The sequence below is a fragment of the Callithrix jacchus genome, chromosome 5 (genome assembly GCF_049354715.1).
Source record: "Callithrix jacchus isolate 240 chromosome 5, calJac240_pri, whole genome shotgun sequence".
NCBI classification, from domain to species: Eukaryota; Metazoa; Chordata; class Mammalia; order Primates; family Cebidae; genus Callithrix; species Callithrix jacchus.
Window position 1 is genome coordinate 145,368,758 of NC_133506.1, and position 21,486 is coordinate 145,390,243.

The window sequence follows — 21,486 nt, forward strand, 5'->3', positions numbered from 1 at the left end:
GTAAAATATCAAAATTTGTGGATGTGTGTGTATATACCTACATACATATATGTATATATGTGAGAATACATATATGTATGTATGAAAGTATATATATATATACTTTCATATATATATATATGAGAGAGAAATATTCATTTTAAGGAATTGGCCCATATGATTGTGAAGCTTAGTATATCAAAAATTTGCACTGTAGACCAGCACCATAGAGACCCAGGAAAGAATTACAGTTGGAGTTCAAGGGCAGCCTACTGGCAAAATTTCTTCTTGCTCAGAAGAGGTCGGTCTTTGTTTATTAAAGCCGTCAACTGATTGGCGGGGCCTGCCCACATTATGGAAAGAAACCTGCTTTACTCAAAATCCACTGATTTAAGTGCTAATTTCATCCAAAAAACACCTTCCCAGAAACATCCAGAATAATATATGACCAAAATCTGGGGGTACTGTAGCCCAGCCACGTTAGCATATAAAACTAATCATCACAGCATCTATGAAAAACCTAGAACTAACATACTTAATAGTAAAAACTGAATGCTTTCCAGTAACAGCAGAAACGAGGCAGTGATGTCCACTCTCACCACTTCTACTTAACACTGTAATGAAGGTCCTGGATAGTGTTACAAAGTAAGAACAGAAAAGGAAAAAGCAAAAGTATCTTGATTTGCATATGACATTCAGTACACAGAATATAAGAAATATTTTTAAAGCTATTAAATAAGTAAATTTAGCAAGGTCAGAGAATATAAGCTCAAAATACAAAAATCAATTGTATAGGGATATATATGTGAATAATAAATGGTTAAACATTGAAACTGTGAAAAAATAACATTTACAATAACTTCAGACAGCTTGAAATGCTTAGGCATAAATTTAGCAAAATGTACAAAACCCAAAAACACAAATCACTGCTTAGAGTAATTTAAAAAGACCTAAATAAATAGAGGTATATACCATATTGATAGGTTAGAAGATTCAATATTGTTAAGATATCAGTTCACCAAAGTGATCTATAGATTGATTTAGTGCAATCCCACTCAAAATCCCGATGTTCTTTTACATAGACATTAACAAGCTGAGTTTTAAATATATGTGAAAATGCAAAGGACCTCCGGCAGTCAAAATAGTGAAGAATGATATCAGAATTGATATATAGGACAATAGGACAGACTAGGGCACCTAGAAACAGACCCACACATATATGTCCAACTAATTTTCACTGTAGAAATCCAGTGAAGAGGATATTCTTTTAACATATGTTGCTGGTACAAATGGTTATCCATCTGCAAACAAACAAAATGTACCTGGATTCTTTCCTCTTGCTACACTAAAAGTGATCTTAAAATGGATCATAGAAACATAAAAGCTAAAAAACTAAACAACAACAACAACAAACACCTGAAGAAAGTCTTTGTGATTTGGAGATAGGCGAAGATTCTTAGGTATCACACATAAAACATGGACCACAGAAGGGAAACACTGATAATCTGGACTTCATCAAGATTAAAAACTATTTTTTCTTCAAGATACCATTAAGAAAACAAAAATTCGGAGACTGAGAGGGTAAAACATGTATCTACATATATCTATATATTGGTATATATAAGCAGATATAAATTACAAATGAATAATACTCCTAATACATAAAGAATTCTTACAACTCAATAGTAATGCAGTAAACCAATGGGGTAAAATGGACAAGGACACATAGACATATATATACAGAAAGATGAAGATACATTAAAAAATAAGCACAGAAAGAGATCATTGTTATGGGTTAAATGTTTGTGTGTTAAATTAATATGTTGAAATCCTAACCCACAATGTGATAGTACTAGAAAGTGAAGGCTCCGGGAGGTTATTAGGCCATGAAGGTAGAGCCCTCATGAATTTGGGAATAGTGCCCTCATCAAAGAGATCCCAAAGAGTTCTCACCCCCTCCACCATGTGGAAGAAGCCACTTACGAAAAAGCCAGAAGCTTATGAACACAGCCATCTACGAATCAAAGAGTGAGCCCTCACCAGACACCAAATATGCCAGTGACTTAATCTTGTACTTCCCAACCTTCAGAACTGTGAGAAATAAATGTTTGTTGCTTTTAAGATACTGTCTATGGTATTCTGTTATAGCAGCCTAAACAGACCAAGGCAATACATGAAATCATTAATCATTATGGACATTCAAATTAAAACCATAACAATATACCATTTCATATCCATACAAATAGCTAAAATTAAAAAATCTAACTATTCATTGCTAGGGAGAATGTAGAAAAATTGGAATTCTCGTCCTAGGCTTGGCTTCGCAGGTGCCATGCTCAGATGAGCCCCACGCTTGGTTTAATGTTCTGCTGTCATTGTTTGAGATTCTTTTTTTTTTTTTTCAGGCAGAGTTTTGCTCTTCTTGCCTAGTCTAGAGTGCAATGGCACAAGCTCAGCTCACTGCAACTTCCACCTCCTGGGTTCAAGCAACTCTTCTGCCTCAGCCTGCCGAGTAGCTGGGATTACAGGCGCCCACCACCACACCCGGCTAATTTTTTTGTATTTTTAGTAGAGACAGGTTTTGCCATGTTGGCCCTGAACTCCTGACCTCAGGTGATCCTCCTGCCTTAGTCTCCCAAAATGCTGGGCTTACAGGCATAAGCCACCACACCCGGCCTGAAATTCTTTTTTTTTTTTTCTTTTTTTGAGATGGAGTTTCACTCTTGTTACCCAGGCTGGAGTGCAATGGTGCAATCTCGGCTCACCACAACCTCTGCCTCCTGGATTCAAGCAATTCTCCCTCCTCAGCCTCCTGAGTAGCTGGGATTACAGGCACGTGCCACCATGCCCAGTTAATTTTTGTATTTTTTTAGTAGAGACGGGGTTTCACCATGTTGACCAGGATGGTCTTGATCTCTTGACCTCGTGATCCACCCGCCTCGGCCTCCCAAAGTACTGGGATTACAGGCTTGAGCCACTGTGCCCGGCCTGAAATTCTTAATAATTTAATCTTTCAACTAGTGTTTTGTAAGTGAAGTTCAATAGGGCAATGGAGGATAGTGTGAGCAGAAAACATACAGTATGTCTGCTGTTCTTTGCTGCCCTATTCAGATATAGTGTTTGCTTGACCCATAAGCATGAATTCTGATGGACATGACGCATGGGAGTTCAGCAAGACTCAAAGTAAGTAAAAAGTAATCATGCTGTTTTTTAAAAAATTAACAATAGAATTACCATATGATTCAGCAATTCTGTTTCTAAGTATATGCCCAAATAACTAAAAGCAGAGACTCTGGCATTTCATAACATAAAGATGAAACAGCAGTAAAATTCTGCTGATAAGTAATAGCAGGAATAGCAAATAAAAAACACCGTGACAAGTCAAGAAAAAGGTGGCAAAAGAAAAGAGCTTTATGCTTCTCATTTTTTGAACAATGAACCCCACATTTTATTTTGCACTGAGTCCAACAAATTACGTAGCCACCTGTCTTACGCATGATTAGTAGGAACCTAAAATAGTCCAATCATTTTGGAAAAACAGTTTGGTGACTTCTTGTAAAGTTAGCAATGCACATGACCCATGAGAGCCAGAAGCTACTTGAACTAATTTGGTTGCATTTGTACACTAGTAAAGAGAGTGAAAGAGATCTGATGATTGGCAGCCCCACAAGAACCACATGGAATGGAGGAGGAGTAATTCTCTCAAATGAATGGAGTAAGGGATGCTGGGCAAGCAACAGTAACAGAGGCAGAAGAGGAATGGTGGGGGATGTCGGGGTAGGGGAGGAAGGAGGTAAGAAAGGTGAGAATATTCCATTTGCAGATGGCAGAGCTCAAATTTAAGATTCCTGCCACCTTCAATAAAGCACTTGTTTGATTCAAGTCTACGTTAGGACACTATCTAGAGAAATTGCTTGTTTATGCAAAGAATTGGTTGTCAATTCCTGAGACAACTGAGCACAAATTAAATGCACGCAACCTCACATGGGACTCTGATCCTGGGAGTATTATAAATTGTTAATGATTTTGCTTACAAGTAGCATAATTAAGAGGCAGACATGGGCTCAGATTCCTAAAATAATAATTTATGGTTAAATGAGGCCCATTACATGTCATCATGCTCCAACCCAAAAGTTTGGTTTCGTCCTTTGAGAGCCCGTTGACTGATACTCAATGTCTCAGCTGCAGATCTGCTTGGAACCTGCAAGAACTGACTCCTTATTCAGTATGGGGACCACAAACAGAGGCTGCTAATGAAGGCGTGTGGTTCTAGACCCCAGGATAATGGAAGAAAGAGAGGGTGGTCCCAGTAGGCCCTTATTCTGAGGGCATGGCCCCGTCCCACCACATTGGGCCATTTGGCCAAACTAAAGCTAACAGTGGTAAATTTGGAGAACCAAGGCCTATTTCGGGTGCTGCCAGTGACCGCTCAGATGACTTGGGTAAATTATACATCTCTCCATATTTCAGTTTCTTCCAAAATAAGCACAGGTAATTCTCACCCAACCTACTCTTGAGTTGGTTTGAAAGTCAGATGAGACAATGAGCATGGAATCTCTTCAGGTAAAATGAGATGTGATCAAAAATTGAGATGATGTGTCTTTATTATTCTTAGCATTTCCAGGGGTGCTGGCACCTTCCCCTTCTCTTTCAGATTACTGGCAATAGGAGAGGATCAAATTAAGATCATAATTAGATGATTTGAGAAATTCACATTACTCTTCAAAATACTGAAGAGTAATTCATGAAACAAAAATCAAAAAGTATTGTGGCTGTGCCGGTTTCTTGAAATCCTAGGAACCACTATGAATTCAGAAGCATTAGCTGTTATAGCTCAGAGATGAAATATTTCAGCAATGGCACAAGGCAGCTTCTTATCTCTTGCTTCACAGCATCACTAAAAATAAATTTAAAAAAATACAAAACAAAACAAAAATAAAAACTTTTAACTGATACCCAGAAGAACAGACTCTTCAGAAAAGCTGGAAGACAGAGGGTCAATGATCAAGAATAAAAATAGTATGGTACATTTAGGAAGGAAAAACAAACAACCATATCACATGGCTGGGTACTTACTGTGAACAAACCATGAACAAAAGCACCTCAAGGCTAAGGCAAATGGGCCACAAACTGGATATGAATCAGCAACAAAAGTCATTTTATTAATTAAGCTCGGGACTGGATACAGCGTTAATAATATTTTATGCTGATGTTTGTGAAGCCCTTACCGCATGCTAAGGACTTTTAGGGTATACCTGTATTATCTTACTTAACCCCACTGGGTAGGTGCAACTGTTATTTATATTTTACAAATGGAAAAACAGATGATCAGAAAATTAAGGTACTTGCATTAGGCCTCCAAACCATTATTTGGCAATTCGGGCCATGAGCTGACATCTGTCACCAAAGTCTGTGTACCTAATCATTGCTGTAAGTTGCCTCTCGAGAGCATGCTGTTCACATAGAGCCCAGAGGTGCAGTTCTGGGCTTTGACAAAGAGGCTTGGCAGACCTTAAGAGGATTCAGAGGACAGTGGTGGAGTAAGATTATTTAACCTTGAGAAGAAAAAACTAAGATATGATCCCTAGCAGTGTTAATTTCCCTGATGGCAGTTGGGATCAAGAAATAGGTAATAGGTGCAGGTGGTCTGGGAGAGCAAGGGAGGCTGTGGGCTAAGCCAGAATCAAACTGTGATTGTTTCTAAATGTGCTAAGGATGCTAAATATTTGTGGTGGTCATGGGGATGCACCACTTAAGAGAGCCTGCTTAAAACTCGATCAAGACAGTTGCAGGTGGGCAAAAAAAAAAAAAGAGAACCTGTTGTGAGAAGCACTATTGACTGATTGCCTCCAGTTCTCACACCTTTGGGTGTGCCACCGTGCTCAGGCCAGGTCATGCTTCCTCCAGGATGCCCCTAGCAGTGACTATGCATGAAGACAGTATTAGCCATTTCTGTCCAGCAGTGGCTCCTCTATGATCTTGGAGGGCTCTCTTAGAACTACACTGCAATCTGAGGCTTTTCCTACCCCAGGCTCTTTCCTTCCCTTTCTTCTCTGGAAGGTATCAGACCCACAATGCAGCCTGGAGGTTTTCCTCACCTACTCCTGCTCCCTCTGCCTTTATCATCAACAAGTGTTTCCCCAATAAATTTCCTGTCTGTATAATCCTGACTTGATGTTCACTTCTCAGAGACCCAAACTGACAAAATATTGAGTGTGTAGAAAAGGGAAATAGGCTTTATTAAAAATTCTGTAATCCCAGCACTTTGGGAGGTGGCTCAGGCCTGTAATCCCAGTACTTTGGGAGGCTGAGGCGGGTGGATCACCTGAGGTCAGGAGTTCAAGACCAGCCTGGCCAATATGACGAAACCCTGTCTCTACTAAAAATACAAAAAAATTAGCCAGGCATGGTGGTAGGTGTTTGTAATCCCAGCTACTCGGGAGGCTGAGACAGGAGAATTTCTTGAACCCAGGAGATGGAGGTTGCAGTGAGCCAATATTGTTCTGTGGCACTCCAGCCTGGACAACAGAGTGAGACTCCATCTCAAAAAAAAAACAAAGAAAGAAAAGAAAAACTAAATAATAACCCCTTTGGTCTTTAAACGTAGGGTTGGCAATTAACTAAAAAATTTTAAGTGCAGGTTCTTGAGAGACCAAAGAGGATGTGTTTAGAAGACTGTCCATCTTCTCCTAGGCCTGAGATTCTATGAATCTGTACTCATCATTTAAATATAACAGGTTAAATGTTTCTAGTTTATTACCATGTAAGAAGGGCCTAAGAAATATGACTATTCATCTAATTGAAAATGAGAAATGCCTGACATGGTATTCATCTAATTGAGAGGTATTCAGTTCAAATTGAAGGTATTTATTTAATTGAAAATGAGAAGTGCCTGACATGGCATCGTCACTGCACCTGCCACTGTTTCTGATCTGAAACCTTCACTACTCTCACATGCTATTAAAATTATTGCAGGGTGGGCTGGGAGTGGTGGCTCACGCCTGTAACCCCAGCACTTTGGGAGGCCGAGGCAGGCAGATCACAAGGTCAGGAGATGGAGACCATCCTGGCTAACATGGTGAAACCCCATCTCTACTAAAAATACAAAAAATTAGTCAGGCATGGTGGCACATGACTGTAGTCCTAGCTACTCGAGAGGCTGAGGCAGGAGAATCGCTTGAACCCGGTAGGCGGAGTTTGCAGTGAGCTGAGATCACACCATTGCACTCCAGACTCAGCGATAGAGCAAGATTCTGTCTCAAAAAAAAAAAATTATTGCAGGGTGAACAGAGACCATACTCTGCAGACCAGAGGCTGCAGAGCTGAGGTCTGGGCTGTCCAAACTGTCTTCGGAAGTGCACTCAGTTCCTGCAGCACCATGATGAATTGCCCAAATCTCCCCAAAGTCCTACCAAGCCAGATAGACCATGTCTCATCATTTTGTCCTGAATAGGTTAGAAGAGGTCTTTCTCTATATTGAGCCTCAGTTGTTAGCCTTATAACACCCATAATTAGACATCTTCTAACAATAAACAGAAGGAGTCAGAATTTACAAAATTCTTTGTAGTTAATAAAGGCATTAACAATACAAAACTACTTTTGCATTGCTTCTAACTAGCCACATGACCTTGGATAAATTATCTAAGGTCTCCAGATTACCTATGAAATTCTGGGAGTGGAGGCTCAGTGTTATAAAATCATTTAAGTTACAATCCTCTCCCTGTTAAGGGTCATTGTTTCTCAGTAGGACTGGACTAGTTTGGAAATGCCTTTCCATGGGATATACAACCATTTTCCTCAGGTGGATGTGGTAATCATCCCTCTCTCAGCACGCTCATGCCTGTAATCCCAGCACTTTGGGAGGCCAAAGTAGGAGTATCACTTGAGTCCAGGAGTTCGAGACCAGCCTGGACAACATGTCAAAACCCTGTCTCTATGAAAAATACACGATTCAGCTGAGTGTGGTGGCACATGCCTGTAGTTCCAGCTACTCAGGAGGCTGAGGTGGGAGGATCTCCTGAGCCCAGAAGGTAAAGGCTGCAGTGAGCTGTGATGGTGCATCACTGCACTCCAGCCTAGGAGACAGAGTAAGACCCTGTCCCAAAAACATTTTTTTTAATCTGAACAGAGTTCAGCATGAAGCTTAATGCAGCATTAAGCTGTGAAGGGTTAACCTGCTCTACCATGCTTCTCTCCCGCCTTGCTCTGCCCACAGTCTGAATAGCCACAACTTGCTGGCCAGCCCTTTGACTAGAGGGCCCTTTCCCCAACCCTGCTGGTTGGGGAAAGGGAGCCAGCAGAGGAAGTAGATGGAAGCAGTGAGAGACAAGAGAGAGCAAACAGCCCAAGCCACCATCTGCCTGTCAAGGTGGCATGAGACAGAGTTTGGGACCCTGGTGTAACCACTGCGGTTAAGCAGACAGTGTCTGCAGCAGACTGTCAAAGACGAGGCAGTTCGAAATTTGAGAAAGGCAGGCTTTGCACAGTGTCAAACACTTGGGTTCAAGGTAACTTTTTTTTTTTTTTTTTGAGATAGTCTCACTCTTGCCAGGCTGGAGTACAGTGGCGCAATCTCAGCTCACTGCCACCTCTGACTCCCTAGTTCAAGAGATTCTCTTGCCTCAGCCTCCTGAATAGCTGGAATTACAGGCATGCGCCACCACCCTCAGCTAATTTTTTGTATTTTTAGTAGAGATGGGGTTTCACCATGTTGGCAGGATGGTCTCGATCTCCTGACCTTGTGATCCGCCTGCCTCAGCCTCCCAAAGTGCTAGGATTACAGGCATGAGCCACAACACCTGGCCTCAAGGTAAACTTTTAAAACCGTTTCTTCAATTTCATTCTTGTTCTATTAACTTTAAGGACCACTGGATTTTTCTGCTTTTGGCTGCAGAAACATTGTGGGTTATATGGGTTATACATTTTTGTGGACTGGCCTGGGAGCCTTTCCTCTCTTGCCTCAAACCACAAACATCTGATATTATTTCTTTGGGAATTGTGTTCTGAGTTTCATAGAAAATTTTACAAACAACATTTTAATGTAGAAGGTATTTGTAAGCCAGGATCTACCTATATACTGAAACTTCTATGCATTTGCTCATTAAATATATATTGAGGGACCTACTATGTACCAGGTATCATGCTAGGTGCTGAGGATAACCAAGGGTTTCACAGTCCTTTGAAGCAGCACATAGATGGGAAACTGAGCAGGACCACATTATGACTCTCATGTGCCCTCAACAATTCTGCCTTCAGGGGCCCCTTCGCCTTAAAAAAAATTAAAAATTATATTTTATAATTGTAAAATATATAGGGGCCAATTCAGAGTCTTCAGAGATTTAATATTTAAACTAAACTTGTTGAAAGTAATTATGAATCTCCAATGATCAAAAGGGCAAATATATTCAGGGACTAGCACACTCATACTCACTGAAAATAATGTGCAATCTGTCTCTAGAGACTAAAGAAAAAAATACCACTGACAGCCATCCTCATGACTTTTGGAACATGGGATGATGTTCTCAATGATAGATGATTTCCTGGGAAATCATCTCTTTATACAGAGATACCAATGATTTCCAATGTTACACAGGACTGAGGGAGAGACCCCAAGTGAGCCGCCCACTACTGCAAAGGGAATTAACTACCCTGGCTTTCACGTCAAGTGCTGTTTCTAGTTTCTCTCTCCCCTGGCCACAGATTATTCCAAAGGAAAGATGCAGGAAGATTAAAAGTTCATTAGATGTTCTTGTCTGGGAGTAATATACATGAAAATGCCTCAGACTGAGCTTGTTAACTTTGGCCCTTAATACAGCATCTTCAGATGCCACATTCATCTCTTTCCTGGGTTCATCTTTATAATATAGATTCTGTTTTATATCTTTCAGGGACAACCCTTCCCCTCCATTCATCAGACAGGATGTATTTGCATATGGAAATGAGGGTAATCAAACATTAATAGAAGAAAGTTGTAAAATTAGAAAAATATCTTTAGGAGGAATTAAATTAGACTGAAAACTTTCCAAGGCGTTTCGGCTTCTCCAGAATGCAGCATAGTGGGAAAAGCAGGAGCTTTGGAGGCAAATGGCCACATGAAGTGATTGACTGACTCCCTAAACTCTGCCAATTACTAGGTTAGGTAGCAAAAATACTTAAAGGAGACCTTCAGAGGTTCAAATTGTGAATTCATGTTAAATACTCAAAGGACAATAACCTCATAAGAGTGATAATTAAGTACAGGTCATAATGCTGGCTGAAACAAAAAATCTAGGAAAGGAGAAACCAGGGTAAAAGGATGTAACTATGTGGGAGAGCAGCTGGAACCCGCCAATCTAGAAATAGAAGTTTGCCAGACAGCCACACTCTAAAGAACAAGCTCTACAGACCTGACATGGAACATAATATCCAAATGAAGAATTTCTATTTGTTCCTATCTATATTGGAACCACAAAGGGTGCAATCATTGCTAAAAATAAGCTATAAATAGATTAATGGGCCTTTGTATTTGTCATCAGCCTTGTTGGGAAATGAATGAAAATATTAAAGAATATTTTTTTTTGTTCTCAACTGGGTCATCAATTTACGAAATTAAGCTGTACTGCCGCTTTCAGGGAATTTTCCATACAATACACAGCCTGCTTCTGTTTCAAATGCCTATATGTGATTTATTTTCATGCTGGTAACACTATCACGTCTTGCAAAGGACCAAGTCAAAGAATCAACGTCTTTTTCTGTATGCTTACTTTTTTCATCACCCTCTTCATTTTCCACCTTTTTCCTATTGCACCAGGCCAAGGGAGGTAGAACTTCCTAAGGAATATTCCATATAAGACATAAATCCCGGCCAAGCACAGTGGCTCATGCCTGAAATCCCAGCACTTTGGGAAGCCGAGGCGGGCAGATCACCTGAGGTCGGGAGTTCGAGACCAGCCTAACCAATATGGTGAAACTTGTCTCTACTAAAAATACCAAATTAGCTGGGCATGGTGGCGCATGCCTGTAATCCCAGCTAGGCAGAGGCAGGAGAATTGCTTGAACCTGGGAGGCGGAAGTTGCAGTGAGCTGAGATCATGCCATTGCACTCTAGCCTGGGCAAGAAGAGCGAAAACTCCATCTCAAAAAGTAAATAAAAAAACTAATAAATCTTGGATTTCGTCTCTGCTCATACTGGGGACAAATTGTAACACTAAAATAAGTGAGATGTATGAATTATGTTCAAGATGTTTAAACTGGCATGCCTTGTAACTAATTTGTGCCACCTCTCCCTCTTCTACCTGGGTGATCTCTCTTCATCTGTGAATATATGACTCTCTTCCACCCCTTCATACTTAAGAGACCAAATAAGGTCTTTTTTAAAAAAACAAAAAACATTTTTACACCCTTCTCTTTCCTTTCAGTTTCACTGCCATCACTCTAGGTTAGATAACAACTGATGACAACTGGTAATAAAAATAATGTCTTTTGTCACAGTACTTCTTTTGCTTCCCATCTCTCCATTCCATTGTGTTCTATATGCTGTAGTAGACCCATCCTCCTGGGACATGAAAAATGATCTTACCCTCTGCCACTAAAATCAAGAGACATTGAACATCTCTATAAGGTAAGATAAAAAAGTCCTTAGTTTGCTATGTAAAGCCTTTAAATCTGACCCAAATGAACCTTCTCACTCTTAATGTCCTCAAATTGACCTATATAAATAATTTACTCCAAACAAAGTAACAACTTTTATGAAAACCTTTCACTCTGTGCGTTAAATGCACTCAACATTCTTGGGCATGCATCTAACCTAATGAATTGAATATATTCACCAGTCAGAAAGAAAAATTAAATGTGGCGATATTTCTAAATCTCAGAATATGGCCTTAAGTACTATTCTTGTGATTTTGCCCAAGCAGTGTCACCACAAGAAAATCCTGTCATATATTCATAAGCAAATATGAAAGTAAGACTAATAATTCACTTTATCAATTGATTTTCAGTTTCTAAGAGCAAATATATCTTTTCCATGAAGCCAGGGACTTTTGTCTGTCGTCTGGGGAATACTCTATACCGTAACACTGCCTGGCATCTAGTATAAAATATTAGGCAGGTGAATAAACCACAGTGGAGCAACAGAAAAAAATACTTCACATACAGTCTTTGTTTTAATATTTATTGGTAGAAACAGATCTTCAATGCATACTTTGTGTTTATATAAACTCTACATTCTCTTAAAGGTTTTTGTTTTGTTTTCATTGCAAATGTTTAGCTTTCAAGTGAACTTAACATATTATGTATGCATTTGATTCTTTATAGACTTTTTTTTGGATTTTAAAACTAAATTTGAGAAACCATGCATATTGTATACCTTATTTAATAATCCAAAGAATGGTTTGCACTTTCAAAAGTTACAAAAAGGCTGAACACAAGTTAAATAACCTATATGCTGTAATTTTTCCATTCCTGAATATTTTTTCAGTATATATTGCTTGCTGTCTAATAAGTTAGATTGTCAGAGACGCTTCAGTAAATTATCTTTATTTTAAAAATATATCTGATTCCCCTCTCTCTGAGATGATCTTGCCAATAAACATTGTGCCATATGCAGTATTAGCCCAAAAGCTTAAATAAGAACCAAACTTGTAGACTGAATATTTTAACCTTAAAATTATATACCTATATATACACATATTACGGTGTGTTGCATATTAAATTTAACATTTCAAGTAACATATATAGAGCAAACATTCAGCCAAATACTCTTTCATGAAAAGACACTGTCCTTAAAATAAAAAGTTAATGAAAAGCTTATTTAGACACCAATGTCTAGACATAAGTACTAAGCCTATGAAACTTGAAAGTAAAGTCTGCTGTACTATTAAGAAAAAGAAGATTGATTTTTAACCTACTGAATTGTGCAGATACAAAAGTGCTTAGCATGACAAAATTACCAAAATAAAGACATCTTAGAGGTTATTTGGTTCTAGCAATATTGACTATTTTGTATTTCTGGATAATTTAATATTTTATATAAATTTCCTCTTTTTAACAAGTTTAAAAAAGCACACAAAAAATAGTTCAAACTATATATAATCTGTTATTTTTCATCCTGGTTAGCTCATCACAAATAACTCGGCACAACAATGCTTGAACATTCAATTCTACTAAAAAAAACAATACTTGAGGAGATCCCATCACTTTACCCATTGCTTGCTATGGTGGACCCTAAAACAGGCTGCCGACAGATTGGACAAGTGCAATTCTCTGAGAGCCATCGGTCAATACAATGAATGTGAAATTCATGCATGCAAGGTAATTGCCTGAGTTTGTTTCCAGTTACATAGTCACTGATACAAACACTACAGATTTTACCTAGTTCACTATCAATACTGTTATGCTCATAGTGCCGGGTAGAAAGATTGTCAATCTGCTCTTTGGTTAAACCACGTATTCGATCATCATCATCACCTTCATTTAGCAAAAAAAAGTGAGCAAGGCGAAGAATAGGTAGTGTTCCAGTTTCAACTAAATTGTTTGAATTTTGCAACTGCCTGCCACCCCTAGTGTCACTGTTTCGGGTATGAGGCTGGGTGGTCTCGTTTTCATCATGCATTTCAGTGTTGTCTCCTTGGGCCTGCCTGTCTTGAGAGGAACCTTCCCTGTGCTGGCTCCTGTCATTAACTGTATTTAAGTTACTCAGTTCTGAATGCATCTCTGGTAAATGCTGACCATTTCTCTGAAGCTCTGAATCAGATTCAGCCTCCATTAGAGAACTCAGTTCTCCAAACCCAGTCACGATCTGCCTTAAAATTGACCGAAGAGCCACTGACGATGGCTCAACAAGCTCATTCTCAGAAATCCTACGAAGAGGAACTGTTACAGTACTAACATAGGTTCGAATACCTGACCGCTCTAAATGAGAAATGGTTCGGCGAAAGCCCCCACTATTGCTTTCAATAGTGACTGTATTTTCTGCTAGCCCTACTCTGGATCGAGTTCTATTTGCAATACTATCCCGATCTCTATTTTCTCCAGGACGGATCCTTCTCACTTGAAGGTCCAGTGTGATTGTTGGATGTCGTCGCACAGCAGTTGAGGATCTGCTAGATTCTTCTCCTTCTTCTACTGTTATTCTCGACACAAGTCTTGAATTAGAGAGTGGGGTATATGCAGTACCTCTGCGTTCTCGTTCTCTATCTTGCTCTAAAAAGACTCGAGTTACACCTCTCCTCCTAACAGATCTTCTAGTGGTTTGTGGTGCTGGCCTACTTTCCCTTTGGGAATTATGATGAACAGTGCTATTCTGTCTCTGAATTGGTGAACGGCTTCGACTACTGAAAGTAGATCGTAATCTTATTGGCTCTAATCTTTGGTTTGTATTCCTCACTGTAACATTACTTCTAGCCCCATTTTCCCAAACATGTGCTGCTCCAAACCGTTGCCCTTCCCTTTGCCTGAGTTCACTACCGCCTGATTGGTTTGTGTGACTACTGTAATTAGTGCGTGAAGCACTAGCTCGAGGAATACCGGCTGCTCCCTCAGTTCCATTTCTTAACCTTCCCAATGATGAGAAAGATCCTTCAGCTGGATTTTGCCCCCTTGAAGCCAGCCTAGTCCTTGGAATGTTGGAGCTACTATCACTGATACTCACTGAGGTTTGGCTTCTTGTTCGCCTAGCCACAGGACTAGTTGACCTTTGTTGCCTATTTGTAGTATGATCTCTGTTACTATCTGACAGCGGAATGTCTATATAATCTTCTCCATGAATTTCAAATCCTCTATTTTCATGATTTATGTGGACTTCCAAACTAAACCGAAACTCTCCACTGTTCGGGTTCGTTCGACTCACAGCTCTCCAAGTTTGGTTCCCATTTTGTCCACTTCGAGTTGCATTTCCTGTGCGTCGGAAGGTGTTCAACCATTCTAGAAGAGATTCTTCATCTGAACTTTCTCTAGGCACTTCTGAGTCTACAAAGCAAAGCAAATCAACTGAAGATCAATTTCTAAGACACACCTTACAGCTTTATTGAAAACTTGTAAGAAAAACAAAGTGTATAATAAAGAACATCTCTGGATTTTAATAAAAAAAAGATGGCCAAAAAAAACCTTTCTAAAAGAAAAGTATATACTACAGCATATTATAAAAATTAAATTACTATTTACATAATTACAAAACTTTAAATACTATTTATGCAAAGCTATGGAGAAATCCTCACTCTTACTTTCTATCTCCCATTACTGCAAAATGTTAAGGCAAATAAGAAATATATGCAAACAAAATTTTACATTTAAATTGCTTTATCAATATAGTATTATCAATAAGATACAATGACAAACTTTATGTAAAATCTGTCCTGTATTTGTGAAATCTTTCTGGAAAAGTTAAATTTTTGCAACTAGGTATTTCTGTAATCTTAGAACTTTTTCCTATTTCTCAGGTGCTGCCAAAAATGTGTATATCCAGACATGTGAACCTCTGAATATAACATTAAAACCACATTACTGTACTTGTCTTTGTGTGAAGCTGAGAAGCTAGGCAAGTTACTTAAGGTCTCTATGGCTGATTCCTGTCTCTAAACTGGAGATAATAATAGAATCAATCTCATAGGGTTATCCTGAGGATAAAATAAGATGCTATATATAAAATAATTAGCATAATATCTGGCACATCAAAAGCCACCCCATAAATGGTGTTAGCTGTTAAACATAATAAAATGCATTTTCTATTCACTTAGAATGTAAGCTCCATGAAGACAAAGATTTTTGTAGTTTCAGTCACTGTTACATCCCCAGCATCTACAACAGTATCTGGTACAAATCAGACTTTCGATTAATATTGCTCAATTAATCAATTTGGAAATAAATGTGTCATATTTAAACTTCTTTGACTAAGATACTATCACTGTGCCAAGTTTAAATTTTCCACTTATAACCAGTAGAGATTATGTAGAGTACAAAACTTAACAAAAAGCACATTAACTAAAAACATGCTAACCATACAAACTTCAACTTTAAAGTTTGTTCTACTCAAAAGTAGCTATTATATGAAACCATTCTGACTTCATTTTATTACTGCAATCTCTCTCATAAGTCTTTTTTTAAATGTTGAAGTTAAAGCTGTTAATCAGCCATTGAGGCCAATAAAGTAAACAGCAACTTAGCCATATTCCAGAGATGATGAACTATTTTATATTTGATGAGTACATTTTCCATTCAAACATATTCAAAGGATCAGTATTAATTACTGTATCTATTTAGTACAACTTACATATCTAAACACAAAGAACAAAATGTGTGAATGTCCACTTTCCATTTGTTTGGAAAAAGGGATGAGTAAAAAGCAGTGAACATGAATTATTTTAAATGCTACTTCCTTCTTTGATTAACAAAAGTGTAGTGATGATGGTGCATGTGAAAGAGTTTGCTAACTACCTACTCAAATCTACCCTACTCTTCGTCCTTTGTAAAAACATTAGAAATGGGCACGTGGACAACCTGGCAGTTAGGTGTGGCCATGAGACTAAGTTCTCATGAATGGAATAAGAGAGCAAGTGATACATCCTACTCTCAGTGCCTGGATCTCCTTCCTACCAGCTAGAATCTAGATAAGGTTGCGACTTAGCTTGATCATATAAATGGCACCCTGGAGCAGTGATGCCCATGAAACTTTTTGCAGTAATGGGTATTTTCTGTATTTGTGCTGTTCAATACAGAAGACACTAGCCACATGGGACTATTAAGCACCTGAATGTGGCTAGTATGAATGAGGAGCTAAATTTTAAATTTTATTTAATTTTAATTAATTTCTACTTAAATAGTCACATGTGGCTAGCAGCTACTGTACTGAACAGCACAGTTGTAGAACCATTCTGTTAGCTGAGTAGATTCCATGAGGATTTCATAGTAGCCACATTCAGGTGCTATCTTATTGAGCCATTGCATTTTGGAGTTTCTATACAGACTTTACTGTAACTAATGCAATGATTTTGATATAATATGTGCAACTACTAATAACTACCTCTGAGGAGGGAAGTAGAACTGGTTAAGAAGGACACAAAAGTGGCTCTTACTTTTAACTCTAGATACTTCTATTTAGTTTGAAATTTCTTTTACAGTACTTTCAAGAACTTTTTATATGTAAACCGTCAAACAGAAGAAAGAAACAAAACCAGGTTTCCTAACGGTCTCTCTACATGGTTCTGTATATAAATCTTTAGAAACTGAGTAATACCACTTTATAAAAAGTAGTGTATACATTCCAAGATTAAAAAGACCTATGCTGGGAATTAATTGCATATTATTTCATAAAGCTCTCTGAAGGCAATCTGCATGTTTAAGACATCTTTGCATTTACTCCTCTGTCCTATACTGCTTTACTATTCATATACGTATTATCTGAATGAGTAACACATTAAAACTGGAAAAAATTGAAGACAAACATACTATACTAGTTCTAAGAATTTCATTTCTGCAAGTGCTCCGATCAGGCCTGTTGCTTATGGAAAGGACTCCATAGTACCTCTGTAATTTCTTCCATTTCTCATGTCAGGCTGAGAAGCTAGTTGTTCCTTGACCCCATCTAACCGCTGTTGCAGTTCTTCTGATGTTATTTCTCCTAAAACAATAAAAAATTGCCATTTAAATTAAAAATTGTTTAATTCAATTCTGAATTAAGTTTTCTGAGACCTTATGTAGGGTAAGACTAATCTTTAGTAACTTGCAGAAGACAAATGTCTTATTACTTTCATATGTTCTGCAGATTGAAGACAGTTAAAAATATTTAACTGGTGCAAACATGCATCAATTTGGTTGTGCTTCACTTAATCTTTTATTAAAAATTATTAAAATAAGATTAATTTGAATAGCTGGTGAAGTGCTGCCAACTGATACACTTAGGAACCAATAAGCTATAACTGTGGATTTTTGTCAGTTAAAAAGAAATTAAGGGAGCATTTATACAGAAAACTTCAAATCCATACTTGAATTTTACCCCAAATACTTCATTATATGGGTCTTCAATATACAAACACACAATATATAAATATACAAATTTCCATTAGTTCATTTGTAAAAGTTTTATGGAACACACTGGGCTTTGGGGGGAGTTATTAATTCAGCTGAATAAATTATAATACCCCAAATGAGTTCAAATTGGATTTTAAGTCATATTTTATTTGCATAAAAATTGCAAATAGGACCATATATGTAAATATTTAACACTATTATGTACATTAACCTCCTTAGTAGTTTGGCATTTGTGTAATAGTGCTCCATGGTCCATATTTTCACCTTATAAAATACAGAAGCAAGCCAGTGATTTTCTACTTTGTTTCTACTAAGACGATCTTAAACTCACCAAAACAATACACCATATTTTCATAAAGAAAAGCAGGGAAAACTACCAATTCTCCTTATTTTGAAATCCCTCCATCTAATGATGAAAAAAATTGTCTCCTCTTTTACCCTTCTCTTACCAGGGGTGCCTAAAAGATTATGGTCTCTCATAAGTCGATAATCTTCATCACTGAGTTCATTAATAAACTGATAATAGGCCTCTTCTCTGTGGAGACGCTCTTGCTGCCATCTTCTCTCATTTTCACGATGATTATGGTCTTGAGATAAGGTTTCTTCACTACCACCATCTGATCTAGATCGAGACTGACTCATTCTGAGATTCCTGCCTTTCTGTTCAAACAATATAAACAAAATTCAAGGTGTTATGAACCACATACGACTTTGTGTTTTTAACTTAGTTTTTCTTAATTTTTGAATGCTGTCCCCTACCCAAATACTGTATTTGCCAAATCTTGCAGTGAGAAACTTACATACAAAATGCAAAACAACTTCTAGGAAATACAACACAATTGGAGCTACTTCTTTGCCTAAAGCCATTAAGTCAGACTGGATTTGGGTTTACCACACATCACTCATGCCTGAATACCATAGTGATTATCTCATTTTTTACCTGTTGACGATTTGGAAAAGTTGATCTAAAAGTCCTCATTTATGTTTCAATATCTGGGTACTAAATTTAAATTTTAGGCTTGAATTATTCACATTCTTCACTTAATAAGCAAAAGGCTATTGGGATGATATGATTTACATTTATTCTCAGCAAGGTATTCTTTCCAAAATAAGGCTCATGAAGGTAATATTATCCCTCACTGCACTTTGTTGAGGTGAAAATCATTTAGCCTAATTAATATCTACCAAATAGACTGGGAGGTGATCTCTCCTTAAAGCCTACGAGGAAGACTTTGAAACCCAACAGGAAACCAGACATCATGTATGGCTCAAGGACTGTGGAAGTACATCAGAGCACTTTGTGTCTCCCCATATCAAGCCTCATCCTTAAGCCTGGAATGTTAGTCCCAGGGGTTTCGGAGTGCCAGTGGAACTTCTTGACTTTGCCTAAGAAAACATTATTTTCTGATTATATTTAAATGTCATTCCTGAGAAACTCACTTTTAAACTACAAGGAAATCACAGGAGAAAGATGTTTGTTTCATAATATTCTAGAATTTCATAAATACATCTATTTAGTAAACCACACTAAAGCAATGGTTCTCAAACTCACTTAAGGATATTTTTAAAAACACAGATGCCCAGATCTCATCACCCACCAATCCTCAGAGTTTTCCACGTAAGAGCCAGGTCTGCTAAGAGCTAATTTGGGTGTTCTGCAGCTGCAGATGAAATAAACTATTCCTCGACAATTTCTGGCATGTCACTAAGGGGTATGAGTAATCCAGCAACTGACTCAGGAGAGGAGAGGCTGGAGGCTCAAATAGTTAGGCTACCAGTGAAGCAACTGTACAACTCTGCCTCTCAAAATGTACCAGCTGTTTAATAAACAAGCTGCTTTAAATATAAGGTAAAGTTAGCCTAGAATTCTAAAATACTGTAGGAGCAAGTAACTATTCAATTTCACCTGTAACACTAAATTACAAATTCAAGGATTTTTTTTTTCACTGTGGTTATTTTATTATGCCGTTTTGATCAAAGGACCTAGTAGCATTATCCACTCAAATATGAATTAACACTACTAAAAACTCAAGATTTCTATCTTCAGATTAGGACTATAATTAGCAAAAAGCGTATTTGGTAGGTACAGCAATAATATGATTTTTGTAAAAAATAATTTTACAAGTTGAAACCTATCATAAAATCAAGGTACCTTAATATTAAAATTTAAGAGCTTCTCCTCAAAGGTAATTTTCTTATACAATCAATCACAATGAAAACAAAGTGAATACCTTATTTTCCTTTCAACATGCTTTTAACATATGCCATGGTATCCATCCTTCAATTGTTTGTGCCTTTTTTGAGAGCTGCCCATCTGAAAGCAATAAAAGAGAGTTCAATAAACTCTCTTTGAGGGCTACTCTGCTGCAAAGCCAAAGCAAATTCTCCAGTGGATTTTGTTAGACACGCCTAGAAAAGTAGATCTCCATACAATTAGGTCACGAAAACCTCCCGCAAGGCCCTTCCTCCCACAACAAACTTAGGCCTTTCTTCCTACACTGTCACTGCTCCTGGGTTTACCCTCCTCTCTCAAAGGCCTTCCGTCCTATCCGGTTCCCATTCGGATGTTACCACGGTTAGGCGTCTCCAGTTTACTTCTAAACCTTGACTTTCTCGCCACCCCCGCCCTCTGTCCCGCTACTGGTTTCTTTCCTGGCCGTTGCGACGGAAGCTCGCGCCGGGGGACGATCCTCACTACGATAAACAAAGTGGGCTCCAGGGACCCAACTAACCTCTTCACAACCGAGCCTCAAGTAAACGCTGCGCTTAGCGACCTAGATTCCCACAGGGAAGCAGGTGACAGATGGTGTATCCCAACCAATCACCAGCCGGGGGGGCGTATTAAGAGGGCAGTTAACCAATCGGAGAAGTGGGTGACCCGAAGGATGGCCTGCTTTCCCCGGCGTCTCCAGGAAGTAGTGGTAGGACCCAGAGCTTTCCCCCGAGCCCACCTCTCCAGGACAGGGGCCGTCCGCCTCCTGCCGGGAAAAAAGTCTGCCGCAGGCGGCTGTCCTCTAGGGTGCAGGTGGCTGTGGCTGGGAGGCGAGATAGGCTTACCGCGCCTCCAGAGGCCGCTGTGCCCTCGAATTATCTCCACTGAGGAGAGAAGCCGGAAGGCCGTGCTGCCGCGTGGGGTCGTCCCGCTGTAGGGGGATGCTCCGGAGGAGGAACTGCAGGCTCCAGCACGTCTTTCCCGACAGCCAGGTCGCCCTCTGACAGAGGGTAGTCGCTCCGCAGCCGGCCCGGAGCTCGCCAGTGCTACCGGAAACTGCGTCCGTCGAAAGCTAGGGTGGTTGCGTTCCGCGTTCCGCCCTCTTCGCGCTGCCGTTACAGTGCCTCCTCCTGGAGGCCAAATACCCGGCCGCTCAGCGCTCTTGGCAGCCCCGTAGTCGCAGAGATACAGCCTGCTTTCCAGGCTTGGGAAGTCCCAGCACTTAACTGCGCGTCCGTGTTCCTAGTTTGCCGGCCTGACTACAACGTGCAACCGACTGTCTGTTCGTCTCT

General features: G+C 39.0%; 1 protein-coding gene across 13 annotated transcripts; it reads right to left on the bottom strand.

Moving 5' to 3' along the window:
- Positions 1 to 12,116: 12,116 nt before the first annotated feature.
- On the bottom strand, positions 12,117 to 21,254 carry RNF6 (ring finger protein 6). 13 transcript variants are annotated; one of them, XM_035302388.3, is made up of 5 exons: positions 21,040 to 21,254; positions 20,214 to 20,296; positions 18,432 to 18,638; positions 17,477 to 17,572; positions 12,117 to 14,925 (listed from the first exon to the last, which is right to left on the bottom strand). In XM_035302388.3, the coding sequence occupies exons 3-5, from the start codon at positions 18,622 to 18,624 to the stop codon at positions 13,157 to 13,159; spliced, it is 2,058 nt and encodes a 685-aa protein (XP_035158279.2). In that variant the 5' UTR covers positions 18,625 to 18,638; positions 20,214 to 20,296; positions 21,040 to 21,254; the 3' UTR covers positions 12,117 to 13,156. The 13 variants fall into 13 exon arrangements, with proteins under 13 accessions (XP_035158279.2, XP_008996294.3, XP_035158281.2 ...); XM_008998046.5 differs by having other exon boundaries at positions 18,432 to 18,642; XM_035302390.3 differs by having other exon boundaries at positions 20,934 to 21,254.
- Positions 21,255 to 21,486: the final 232 nt, after the last annotated feature.

Coding starts and splice junctions, on each gene's coding strand:
- RNF6 (XM_035302388.3), bottom strand. CDS start 18,624: ATGAGTCAGTCTCGATCTAGATCAGATGGTGGTAGTGAAGAAACCTTA. Junction 17,573..18,431: donor TAATCTTTTAGGCACCCCTG/GTAAGAGAAGGG, acceptor TTATTGTTTTAG/GAGAAATAACATCAGAAGAA. Junction 14,926..17,476: donor AAATGGAAGAAATTACAGAG/GTACTATGGAGT, acceptor TTTGCTTTGTAG/ACTCAGAAGTGCCTAGAGAA.